This window comes from Mustelus asterias, chromosome 9 (assembly GCF_964213995.1).
Source record: "Mustelus asterias chromosome 9, sMusAst1.hap1.1, whole genome shotgun sequence".
In the NCBI taxonomy this organism is placed as follows: domain Eukaryota; kingdom Metazoa; phylum Chordata; class Chondrichthyes; order Carcharhiniformes; family Triakidae; genus Mustelus; species Mustelus asterias.
The window spans coordinates 40,073,305-40,086,092 of NC_135809.1; the positions used below are offsets into that span (position 1 = coordinate 40,073,305).

General features: G+C 42.4%; 1 protein-coding gene across 1 annotated transcript in view; it reads right to left on the reverse strand.

The window, feature by feature from the left end:
• The window catches only part of LOC144498638 (voltage-dependent L-type calcium channel subunit alpha-1C-like), a 1,025,631-nt gene that overhangs the window by 423,911 nt on the left and 588,932 nt on the right, over window positions 1-12,788 (reverse strand). The window contains exon 11 of the mRNA XM_078220060.1: window positions 8,493-8,519. Within this exon, the coding sequence (XP_078076186.1) occupies window positions 8,493-8,519 (27 nt within the window). The remainder of the gene's footprint in view (window positions 1-8,492; window positions 8,520-12,788) is intronic.

Below are 12,788 nucleotides of genomic sequence, written 5' to 3' on the forward strand. Positions count from 1 at the left end.
GGCAGGAGCATGGCGGGCCTGGGTCCAATGGTGACCCAGAGTGGGAATTTAAAACAAGCTTTGGCACCTGGAGTGTCGCAAAATGTATGCATCATGGAAGCCAGAGTACCTTGCACAAACTTACAGAATCTGGGTTCTGCAGTTGCATACTAGCCCGGTGTTCATAGAGTGATAACCCTTGTTATTCATAAAGGCATCTGGCTGATCCACTGGTGCCTTGAGGGCCAAATGGGTACAGTCTATGTCACCCTGGATGTGGGGAAACGCTGCAATAGCTGCAGAGCCTCTGACTCACTCAAACTGGCTAGCTTGGTCAATCCGGTAATGGATGAATGTGTGGACCCGTCTGAAGAAAGCGTCAGGTAAGAGTCTGATGCAGCCATGGAAAGCTGATTGGGACACTTCGCAAAGATACCCACTGACCCCTGGAAAGATCCAGATGCATAAAAATTCAGAAAATTGAGGGTAACCATGACTTCAGAGCCAATGGCATTGGATGTCCACCCACATGGTTGGAAGCAATCTCTGGGTCAACCATGTGGCATAATGATGTCACAGTTTCTTTGGTGTTTTCTGTGGGCCAATCCTCCTTGCTCTCCCTGCTGGCTCTCCAATCTCTGTGTCTGTACCTTGCCTCTCAAAGGTCTTGACCGGCAATGCTGCCTGTGGAGACCTGGCCTGCTCTTCCTTCTGCCTCTTCTCTTCCTCAGAGGAGGAGATCCCCAGTGTAGTACATAATCCCTATCTACTGAGATGCAGATGGCCCCTTGCACTGAAGGCTGCAATGGACAGAAATGCTCCAACAGAATTACCAAAAGAAAGCAGCCATCAACACAAGGTTAACAATGCAAAGACGTCACAAGAAACCAGAGGAAATCTCAACAGTAATGCTAGAACAAACTCTAACCTGTACTCCTCACAATTCACACAGCCAGAGCTCCTGCCCCTTTTACCCAGCCCTTAGCTGAGAAATGTGAAAAAACTGGTTGGCCACCTACCCATGTTGCCCGTGCGCTCACCTAAAAATTGCACGGGCAATGTAAAATTGCCAGCAGGCATGCTACTGGCTCCTGCTCACACCTGTCGATTGAAATATCATGCGAGTGCATGATGATGTCAGGATACGTGCCCAATGTTTTCTGGTGTGATTTCACATACTCTCGGGTTGGGTGTGCATTGCTGTGACTCTGGAGCAATTGCTGTGGCTCAGGAGTCACATGCAGGCTGGACCATGAAAGGGTGGCAGATTTCCTTTCCTAAAGGACATTAGTATACCAAAGGTTTCTACACAAATTAAGAGCTCATGGTGTAGGAGGTAATATATTAGCACAAACAGATGACAGGAAGCAGAGGTTATGGATGAATGGATAATTTTTGAGTTGGCAAGCTGTAGCTAATGGAGTGCCAGAGGGGTTTGTGCTGGGGCCTCAATTATTTACAATCTATATCAATGACTTGGATGAAGGCACTGATTTTATGGTTGCTAAATGTGCCGATAACACCAAGATAGGTAGGAAAGAAATGGGCAAAGATTTAACAGATGGAGTATAATGTGGAAAATGTGAACTTGCCCACTTTGACAGGAATAATTGAAAAACTGCATACTATTTAAATGGAGAGACTGCAGAGCTTGATGGTGCAGAAGGATCTGGGTGTCCTGGTACATTAATCACAAATAGTATGAAGGTACAGCAAGTTATCGGGAAGGCAAACATTGTTGTTTACTGCTAGGTAAATGGAATACAAAAGTAGGGACGTTTTGTTACAGTTGTGCAGGATTCAGTGAGATGTCTGGATGCGTATAGTTATGGCCTTCTTACCTGAGAAGGATATACTTGCATTAGAAATAGTTTAGAGAAGGTTCACTCAACTGATTCGTGGGGTTATCTTATGAGGAAATGTTGAACATTGGTTACAGTTGCTTGTGGTCACAGTTGCAGGCAATTTAAAGCAGCTAAGTGCTTTCAGTTCCTCTTTAGTGTAAACATTGCGGTTAGGTACAATGATGGGTATTTGAGATGCATTTAAGCATGAAAAGAAAGATAAATAAATAGCTGACTGCATGCTGAGTAAAACCATTAAGTTGTTAATCAAAGGAGAGTTAAAAGAACTAGAGTGAACTTGAATGAAAAAAAAGATTTTCAGAGGCTCTGAAGATATTTCAAAGATTCTTAGATTTCCATGAAGGCTTAGACATTTGAAATAAATGCTGTGCTATAAACAATTGGGCTGTGGAGAAGTGAATTTCCCACCTTGTGAAAGTGAGTGATTTGAAAGGGATCTTCTCACACCAGCAGCTTCATAGGGAGAAAAAGGAAAATCTCTTCTGGTGACTGGAGTGTTACGGTGATTTGTAAGCCTTCCAGCTGTCCAGGGAGCATGGAGATCAAAGTGACCAGAAAACTTCAAAGGTCTCAGAAGACAGAAACAACAGTGAATGTCTTACTCCAGGATGGTGTCTGAATTTACCATCCTGAAACTGAACAACATCTTTTCAGGGCAAGAAGGGGTAGAGCTCTGGGGGAGAGTGGCGAGATCAATCCCTTAGCCCTAGCCTGAACCTACAGAACCCCCATGACTCTCCCTCTGCAGCCTGGCAGTGGCAGAGGGACACATAAGCACCTCCTTGACCTCCCCCCCACCCCCGACTTTGTCCAACATGCCAAGTCCACATTGGGCATGGCCAACACCAAAGCCCGCCCAGTGCAGTTCCTGCTGGGAAGGAAGATGAATAGCTGAATAGGTCATCCAGCCCACTAATGAGATTACAATGAGTTATCAGGTTCCTGTCAGCTTTGGGCATGAACCCGATCAGGGCCGGCAGGCTACATCCCAAATGCATTCACACTCGGCGGCCCATTTTAGGCTCGACTCCCCATTCAGTGGGCGATCGAAATTCCCACCAGCAGCAAACATGGCTGATGAATCCCCCTTCATAAGATCCTGAGGAGGCTTGACATGGTGAATATTGAGAGGATGTTTGCCCTTATGGGAGAGACTAGAAGAGGCACAGTTTAAAAATAGGGAGATCTCCCATTTATGACAGAGAAGGAATTTTTTCTTGAGGGTCATTCGTCTGTGGAATTCTCTTCCCAGGGAGCAGTGGAGGGTGGGTTATTAAATAGTTTTAAGGTTGAGTTAGATAGATTCTTGATTGACAAGGGAATCAAAGGGTATGGGAGTAGATAGGAAAGTAGAGCTGAGGTCACAATTAGATCAGCCATTACCTTATCAAATGGCAGAACCTTTCTGTTCCTAATTCGTATGTTCATATGTATTTAATAAAAATAGTTTTTATTACGTGCGTGGATTGTACACCTCAGGTATAGTCATGATATTTTACTACTTGACTATAATATTTTCCATTTCTTTAAATATTACCCAATATTGCATACAAGATAATGTCAAATTGAATTAATTTTCACTGCTTACAAGCTCATCGTATAACTTGCTGCCACAATAACCCTGATGTCAATGTCCGAAGAAATGTACATTCAAATGTACACAAACCACTTTCACAAATTAACTATAAAATTTCAAATTTATTAGAGCAGATTTTCCTATTCAGTTATGCTCATAAACTAATGAAACATGACTATGTTCTAAGCATTACTTGGCTGATGAATTTGTGCAGCATGTTGGAGGGAGGCAAAGTGGAAGGCAAGACAAATTGCCTCACTCTTTCACACATCTTAGTGGTCATAGATAGTATCATTGTTTGCTACGTTTTGGACACAAATAGAATTTCATATGGTGGGTGGTGGAAAGTGACTGAAAGAAAAGTAGAAGAACAAAACATATTGACTATTTCAAAATATTTTGGAAATAACATAGGTATATGGACAATGCAATTTGTGCTACATGATACTATTGTGCAGCAGTATTTTACCAGGAAAATCTAGCATGTCTGTCAAACTGAAAGATTATTATGGTTGGTTTCACTCAGTGGCTTGTTTACCAGCAGACCACCAACCTCTTACATTGAGTTTTGCATATAATTATGTCACAGCAGGATGTTCTCAGATGATGGGTGACACATGGTCGCTATGAGACTTTAAACACAAATTAGTATTCCTGTCACATATACAACAGGCAGCTGGTAATGCCATTAATTAAAAAAAAAACAAATTATATATTTAGAAGACATCTTAAAGCTAATTACATACCTAGACTTGTCAAATGAGTTTACATGACAACCTGCAACACTTTGATACTTTGCAAGGCAAGACTTTAATAGTTTGCACAAAATGTTTTAAGACAACATACTGTTTCTGGGAATGACTCAATTTCAGCATATTAAGTATGCTGACCATAGAGTCAGTTCGTTTGTTAATATTAGCACAAAAATTGATCTATGCATGAAGAATGTTTGCCCCTTTATGTTCAGGACAACTTTATTTATTCACATTATTCACATGGGGAGGCGATGGCTAGTGGTATTATTGCCTAACTATTAATCCAGAAATCCAGATAATGTTCTGGGAACCTGGGTTTGAATCCTGCCACGGCAGATGGTGGAATTTGAATTCAATAAAAAATATCTGGAATTAAGAGTCTACTGATGACCATGAAACCATTGTCGATTGTCAGGAAAAACCCATCTGGTTCACTAATATCCTTTAGGGAAGGAACTCTGCCTGGTCTGGCCTACATGTGACTCCAGAGCCACAGCAATGTGGTTGACTATCAATAGCCCTCTGAAATGGCCTAGCAAGCCACTCAGTTGTATCAATCGCGACAAGTCTCAACAAAGAAATGAAACTGGACGGACCACCTGGCATCGACCTAGTCACCGGAAAAGACAACAGCAAAACAAACAGCCCTGTCGACCCTGCAAAGTCCTCCTTACTAACATCTGGGGGCTAGTGCCAAAATTGGGAGAGCTGTCTCACAGACTAGTCAAGCAACAGCCTGACATAGTCATTCCCAAGGAATCATATCTTACAGATAATACCCCAGACACCACCATTACTATTCCTGGATATGTCCTGTCCCACCGGCAGAACAGACCCAGCAGAGGTGGTGACACAGTCGTATACAGTCAGGAGGGAGTTGCCCTGGGAGTCCTTAACATCGACTCCGGACCCCATGAAGTCTCATGACTTCAGGCTAAACATGGGCTCTCACTGGTTACCACGTACTGTCCTCCTTCGGGTGATGTCCTCCATGTTGAACAACACTTGGAGGAAGCACTGAGGGTGGCAAGGGCACAAAATGTACTCTGGGTGGGGGATTTCAATGTCCACCACCAAGAGTGGCACGGCAGCAGCATTGCTGATCGAGCTGGTCAGGCTCTAAAGGATATAACTGCTAGACTGTGTCTGCAGCAGGTGGTGAAGGAACCAAAAAGAGGAAATAACATATTTGACCTCATCCTTACCAATCTGCTGGCTGCAGATGCATCTGTCCATGACAGTATCGGTAAGAGTGACCACCGCACAGTTCTTGTGGAGACAAAGTCCCGCTTTCACATTGAGAATGACCTCCATCGTGTTGTGTGGCTCTATCACCGTGCTAAATGGGACAGACTTCGAACCGATCTAGCATCTCAAGACTAGGCATCCATGAGGTGCTGTGGGCCATCGACAGCAGCGGAATTGTACTCCAGCACAATCTGCAACCTCTTGGCCCGACACATCCCCCGCTCAACCACTACCATCAAGCCAGGGATCAACCCTGGTTCAATGGAGAGTGCACGAAGGAATGCCAGGAGCAGCACCAGACATACCTAAAAATGAGGTGTCAACCTGGTGAAGCTACCAAACAGGACTACTTGCATGCCAAATGGAAAAAAACAGCAAGTGATAGACAGAATTAAGTGCTCCCACAACCAACGGATCAGATCTAAGCTTTGCAGTCCTTCCACATCCAGTCGTGAATGGTGGTGGACAATTAAACAACTCACTGGAGGAGGAGGCTCCACAAATATCCCCATCCTCAATGATGGAGGAGCCCAAAACATCAGTGCAAAAGATAAGGCTGAAGTATTCGCAGCAATCTTCAATCAGAAGTGCCGAGTGGATGATCCATCTCAGCCTCCTCCAGTGGTCCCTAGCATCTCAGATGCCAGTCTCCAGCCAATTCGATTCACTCCATGTGATATCAAGAAACGATTGGAGGCTCTGGATACTGCAAAGTCAATGGGCCCTGATAATATTCCTGCAATAGTACTGAAGACTTGTGCTCCAGAACTTGCCGCTCCCCTAGCCAAGCTCTTCCAGTACAGTTACACCACTGGCATCTATCCAACAATGTGGAAAATTGCCCACATATGTCCTGTACACAAAAAGCAGGACAAATCCAACCCAGCCAATTACCGCCCAATCAGGCTATTCTCGATCATCAGTAAAGTGATGGAAGGGGTCATCAACAGTGCTATCAAGCAGCATCTGTCAGCAATAACCTGCTCAATGACACCCAGTTTGGGTTTCGTCAGGGTCACTCAGCTCCTGACCTCATTACAGACTTGATTCAAACATGGACAAAAGAGCTGAATTCCGGAGGTGAGGTGAGAGTGACAGCCCTTGACATTAAAGCCGCAATCGACTGAGTGTGGCATCAAGGAGCCTTAGTAAAATTGAATCAATGGGTATCGGGTGCAAACTCTCCGCAGGTTGGAGTCATACCTAGTACATAGGAAGATAGTTGTGGTTGTGGAGGGTCAGTCATCTCAGCTCCAGGACATCTCTGCAGGAGTCCCTCAGGATAGTGTCCTAGGCCCAACAATCTTCAGCTGCTTCATCAATGACCTTCCCTCCATCATAAGGTCAGAAATGGGGATGTTCGCCGATGATTGCAGAATGTTCAGCACCAATCGCGACTCCTCAGACACTGACGCAGTCCATGTTCAAATGCAACAAGATCTGGACAATATCCAGGCTTGGGCTGACAAGTGGCAAGTAACATTCGTGTCATACAAATGCCAGGCAATGACCATCACTAATAAGAGACACTCTAACCACCGCCCCTTGACATTCAATGGTGTAACCATCACTGAATCCGCCACTGTCAACATTCTTGGGGTTACCATTGACCATAAACTCAACTGGACTCATCACATAAACACAGTGGCTACAAGAGCAGGTCAGAGGCTAGGAATACTGCGGTGAGTAATTCACCTCCTGACTCCCCAAAGCCTATCCACCATCTACAAGGCACAAGTCAGGAGTGTGATGGAATACTCCCCACTTGCCTGGATGGGTACAGTTCCAACAACACTCAAGAAGCTTGACACCATCCAGGACAAAGCAGCTTGCTTGATTGGCACCACATCTACAAACATTCAATCCCTCCACCACCGACACTCAGTAGCAGCAGTGTGTACTATCTACAAGATGCACTGCAGCAATTCACCAAAGATCCTTAGACAGCACCTTCCAAACCCATGACCACTTCCATCTAGAAGGACAAGGGCAGCAGATAAATGTGAAGACCACCACCTGAAAGTTCCTCTCCAAGCCACTCACCATCCTAACTTGGAAATCTATCGCCGTTCCTTCGCAGTCGCTGGGTCAAAATCCTGGAATTCCCTCCCTAACGGCATTGTGGCTCAACCCTCAGGACATGGACTGAAGGCAGCTCACCACCACCTTCTCAAGGGTAACTAGGGATGGGCAATAAATGCTGGCCAGCCAGTGATGCCCATGTCCCACGAATGAATAAAATAAAAATTGGAGAAGAAATAAAAATGTGTTGTAGTGTCACATTTGGCCATAAAATGCAGACGATTATAATTAAAAAGAATTTGCAAAGGGAATTACCATTGTGCTATGGCTTGCTCTTTTATTAACTGATGAGAAATCCTTTGACTAATTCAAGCTGAATTTCTACCATATTGCCCATGGATACTCATGGGTCTGGGGAATGATTGTAACAGGGTTAGTGCTAGGAGCACCAGATGGGATGGGGAGAGATGTGTTGGATAAGCTGCTACTTAAGGTGGATGTACTGGTTCAGCATTGGGTCTGAAGTACTTAGAGGAGTAAACAGTGAACACTGAAGTGTAGATGGTGGCTGGAAGTCATCCAGCTCAAGTGACTGCCTCACAATTATTAATTGGAGTGGCCAGCCCAGGAACAGAGCATAAACACCGATAAAAGCACATTAGAGGTGTTGCACAAAAATCAATGGTGGTAAATAGATTAAAAAATGAAAGAAAGGTTAGTCAGTGTTTTCAACTGGTGCTGATAAACCCAAGAATGGGTGTCTGCTACAGTTATTTCATTACTTTCATATTATAGCTATGCTTTTATTTAAGTATAGGGTATTGCAACATGAAATCAATTTTGTCATGCCAGTGATTTTAAAAAAGTAACTAAACAGCGCTTGATAATACCATATAAAATGGGAAATAATCTTTAACAATGTCTATTTGCTTTCCTGCTGGACATAATCAAGATGCCATTGAGTAGACACTTGTAACAGTAATATTAGTGTAACATTGAAATTATACAAAATAAAAAGACTCTTCCATAAATTAGGTATTAACTGACCTGAACTTGGACTTGGAAATTCGGTGCCTGGAACATAAAAGACAAGATTATAGATTATTTGTTGAATTGAAATCTACTCTACTTATGCCATTGCTTAATCAAACAGGGTTAATGCCAATGTCCCAGCAGTAGCTGGCCTCCCTTCTCCCTACCTCTCATACTGAAAGTAAGTGCGAGACTCACCATTGAAAACCACTGCCGTGAGGTGTCCATCACCGTGAAGAAGGCCAAGTATTTGGAATGGACATATTGTCAGTCACTCATAGTGGGCTAACACTAACTACTATTTATTTATACAAAGTGGATGCATTTCCTTCTTCTACCCTTCTCTTTTCCCCCCATGTGTTTTTCTTTCTCTCATCCACGAGAGAAATTATTTTGTTGGCCCTTGGAAAAGTCTCTACTGACTCCTAGGTACACAGATTCCTGTTGGATAACCACTAATGTATAACATGGGTTTGCAAAGAGGATTGGAATTGGTGGAAGAATAGTATCAAGAAAATACGTTATCAGATGGTGAAGAATTTGGTGAATGTGAGGAAGAACTGGAAGAAAAGGTCAGTTCAATGTCTGGCAGTGAAGGGGGCCAGAGAGCTGTTGACCTCACAGTCCTGTTGTTGGCCTGCTTCATCAACTACCTGAAAATGACAAGAAGCCCCTCTGGATTAACAGCCCTTGTTACCACTCTTCACCATTCCCTCATCCTATTTAAAAGAACTGTGGCTGGAATTTTCTGACCGCTCTCGCTAGCAGAATCTTCTGTTCTCACCGAAGTCAACGGACATTCGAAAAGCTTACCGCACCCACCACAGAGGAGCCTGCCATGGCGGGGCTGGACAAGATAGGCAAGTCAAACAATTCAGCCAACTTCTAAGTCACTGACGTTATCATAGTATAAGTGTCACCACGTACCCTTTCAATGGATTCCCCACAACAAATGCCAATTTCAGTTGAGTGGGGTTGGATGGTTAACTGTTCCTTCCTGCACTTTCTCACCAACCTGCTTGCCTTCAAGCCTGTCTCTATAGGTCTGGTAAAACACAACCCAATGATTGTGACTTGGAAGTGCCTTCACAGCCGCAAGACAAGGCATCCGCACGCAGTGCTCACCTATGAAACAAGGATCAGTTCACTATTGTGCGAGCTACACTCAGGCAAAACAAGCAAAAAATGTAGTCAAACGAGCAAACTCATTATGCCATAACCAAAAAGATAACTTTTAAAATACAATTACTTGAATTTGGAGTCAGCCCAAATAAGATATCCTTAACAATGGCACGAGGTAGGCAACACAGTCTTCTTGATCCTATTCCCCTAACTATGCTACCTCTGACTACAACTACATTTCTCTTTTCTCTCCCCACTTGAGTGACTTGCTCTACCACAGTTCTATAGTTAGTTTGCTCATCCTCCCTACAGTCTCCGCTATTGTCCACACAGAGAGCAAGAATCTCAAACCTGTTGGACATGGGCAGGGACTGAGCCTCCTGAAGTGCTACCTCTTGGATCCCTTTACCTGCCTCACTCATAGTCACCCCTCCTGTCCCTGACCACTGACCAAATTTAAGGTAATTAACCTAAGGGCTGTGACCGCCTCCTGAAACACAGCTTCCAGGTAACTCTCCCCCACCCTGATGTGTCACAATGCCTTAAGCTCAGTCTCCAGCTCATTAACTCTGAGCCAAAGTTCCTCGAGGAACCAACACTTGCCACAGATGTGGTCATGATGCTTCAATGGGGTCCACCAGCTCCCAAATACTACAGCTACAAAACATTGCCTGACCCTGCATCCCTATTTTATTTAATTAGATTTTTAATTTGTTTTTGATTTTACTACTGATTTTTAGTTTTCACTCTGTAATTTTTCCTATCTGATAGTCTTCAATTTTGAAACAAATCAGAAAAGGTAGGGGAGTAATACTCATCTACCAATCATTTGCCTGTGATATCGCATGGGCCTATTCACTCACTACTGTAGCTTATCTCGCAGCTCTCTGGCCTTGATAGAGAAGTAATTGGCCACATTGGATTTGTCCTACCTTTTACAGATAAGACATACTTGGGCAATTTTCCACATTGTCAGGTAAATGCCAATGCTGAAGCTGTGCTGAATTAGCTGAAGATTGGCATCTGTGATGCCTTGCTCAAAGCCCTTCTGCAGTTTCCATGTCAGCAAATCAAAGTAAATATTTTAATTTTTGTCTTCAAAAATTCATTCAGTGGAGCTAGGATAAATAGGAATACAGCCCCAACTTCAGAGTTATGATTGCCTCTTCCACTTCCATTGCCCACTCCAAACAGAAATTAACAGTTAAATTTTCCCTCCCCCTTCCGTCACCTACTTCAACCCCCCTTCCCCTCTTGAAAAACTTACCTTTTGGTCACTGTCGTTACGCAGGTGATTTGAAATTAACGACTCTAGCTCTAGTCTGCCTAGCAAGTGGTGACATTTATTACATCACATTACTAAATGTGGCATAGTATTTATAATACTTATAGTATTTTATGTAATTGTAAAACAAGCAATTTATGTTGCTCAAGAAAATCAGCTGTTGCATCTGCAATTATAAATTTCTTTCTATACCAATTCAGTGGATAAATGAATTGTGTACCTTTATATTTCTCCATTGTAATATCTAATGCTTAGTACTTAGAATTATCCCGGGCATTTAGTTGCAAGCAAACACTGCATTTTTACTTTGTAATTAGAAAATCAGATGGAAGGCCAAAAAAAAGGCAGACTCACAATGCCCAAAATGTCAAGTTCAAAACACAATTAAGTTTTAAAAACCAAATACAACTTTAAGCAAACCAAGAGGCATGCAAATATTGCTCACACTGGGCAGACAACATCTTGAGTTTTCCAAATTTAGCTTTCCTTTCTCAAAAATTCTCTTGTGTGGTTGCTGTGTAAATTAAGATTCCATCTGATTAGTTACAGGTTCTTTCAAGCACGGATTAGGAGCTTGGAGACATGTTACTTGCAGATGTTTGGTTCACTGTTTTTGTTTCCCTCTTGCTTCATAATTAGACAGGAAATTTAAAAAAACACACCAATTTGATAATCATTTGCTTAGCCATGCTGGCTGGAACACATGTGCCAAAACAGTAAATTATGGACCATATAATTTTAGAACTGGGCTAAGAGCCACTCACCTGAATCTTGCTCCAGCTCTCTACTACAGACATTGCTTAAGCAGCTGTGTGCACAGTTGGAAGTCAAGAGGTTACATTCTCAATGTGAAGGTGAGTGCTGAGTTTCCATGGAAATGGAATGCTCTCTAGTTCAGTGTGTACAATCCAGATGCCTCTCTGCTCAATGTGAGAGGCATCTCAAGGAAGGGAAACAGCATTAAGGCAATAAAAGTTTATCAGTTTATCAACAGACACCTAAATTGTTGGCTGGAAAGAATTTCTAGTTATATAATGAATTATTCACTAATCTCATACATGTCATACATGTTTCAGTTGGATTTTAAAACTTTTTCTGTAAAATTATATTTAATTCCAAATCTACTACACATTGATCCATTGTATCATCCTTCACAGACTTGGTACACACCTTTGCCACAACTTTCTATTCCTTATTATATTCTGCAGCACCCAGGTAGAAGAAACTAAACAAACATTTTTACAAATGTTAAGAGCTTCAAAGGAGAACACCAAATAGAAAGTTGCCTAAGCATCAATAACTACTATTCACAATATATGATTTGCATTGTTTAGTGACTGTGTTAGTTAATTTATCTGTTCTATACACCTTTGCCTCAACATCCTGACCTCAAGAAAACCTTAAGAAATAACTTATTCAACGCAGCACTCCAATTGATCCCTACATTCATGTTTACATTTTTTTCTATTCTCCAAAGTAAAAATTATCAACTACATGTCTGACTTATTAGAGCAGTTATGTTGTTTTCTTGCTGGTCCAATAGCTTATTTCAACAGTAATCAGCTGCTCTTGGTTTCAACAAAACTTTTTCAATTGCACTGTAATTTCTGGGCAAATTTTCTCGAACGAATCATTAGTCTTAAACATGATCTACTAAAACTCAGTGTTAAATTGGGAGTTTTACAGTGAGTTAGTATTAAAAAGGACCAGATAGAAAGGAGTGTTTTAAGTACTTTTACACTTTTTTTTCAGGAAGTAAGTGGCATGATGGTAATGTAACTGAACCAGCAATCCAGAAGCCCAGGCTAATGTTTTGGAACAAGGGTTCAAATGCCACCATGGCAGCCAATGGAATTTAAACTCGATTAATAAAAAAATCTGGAATTAAAAGCTAGCTAGCCTCA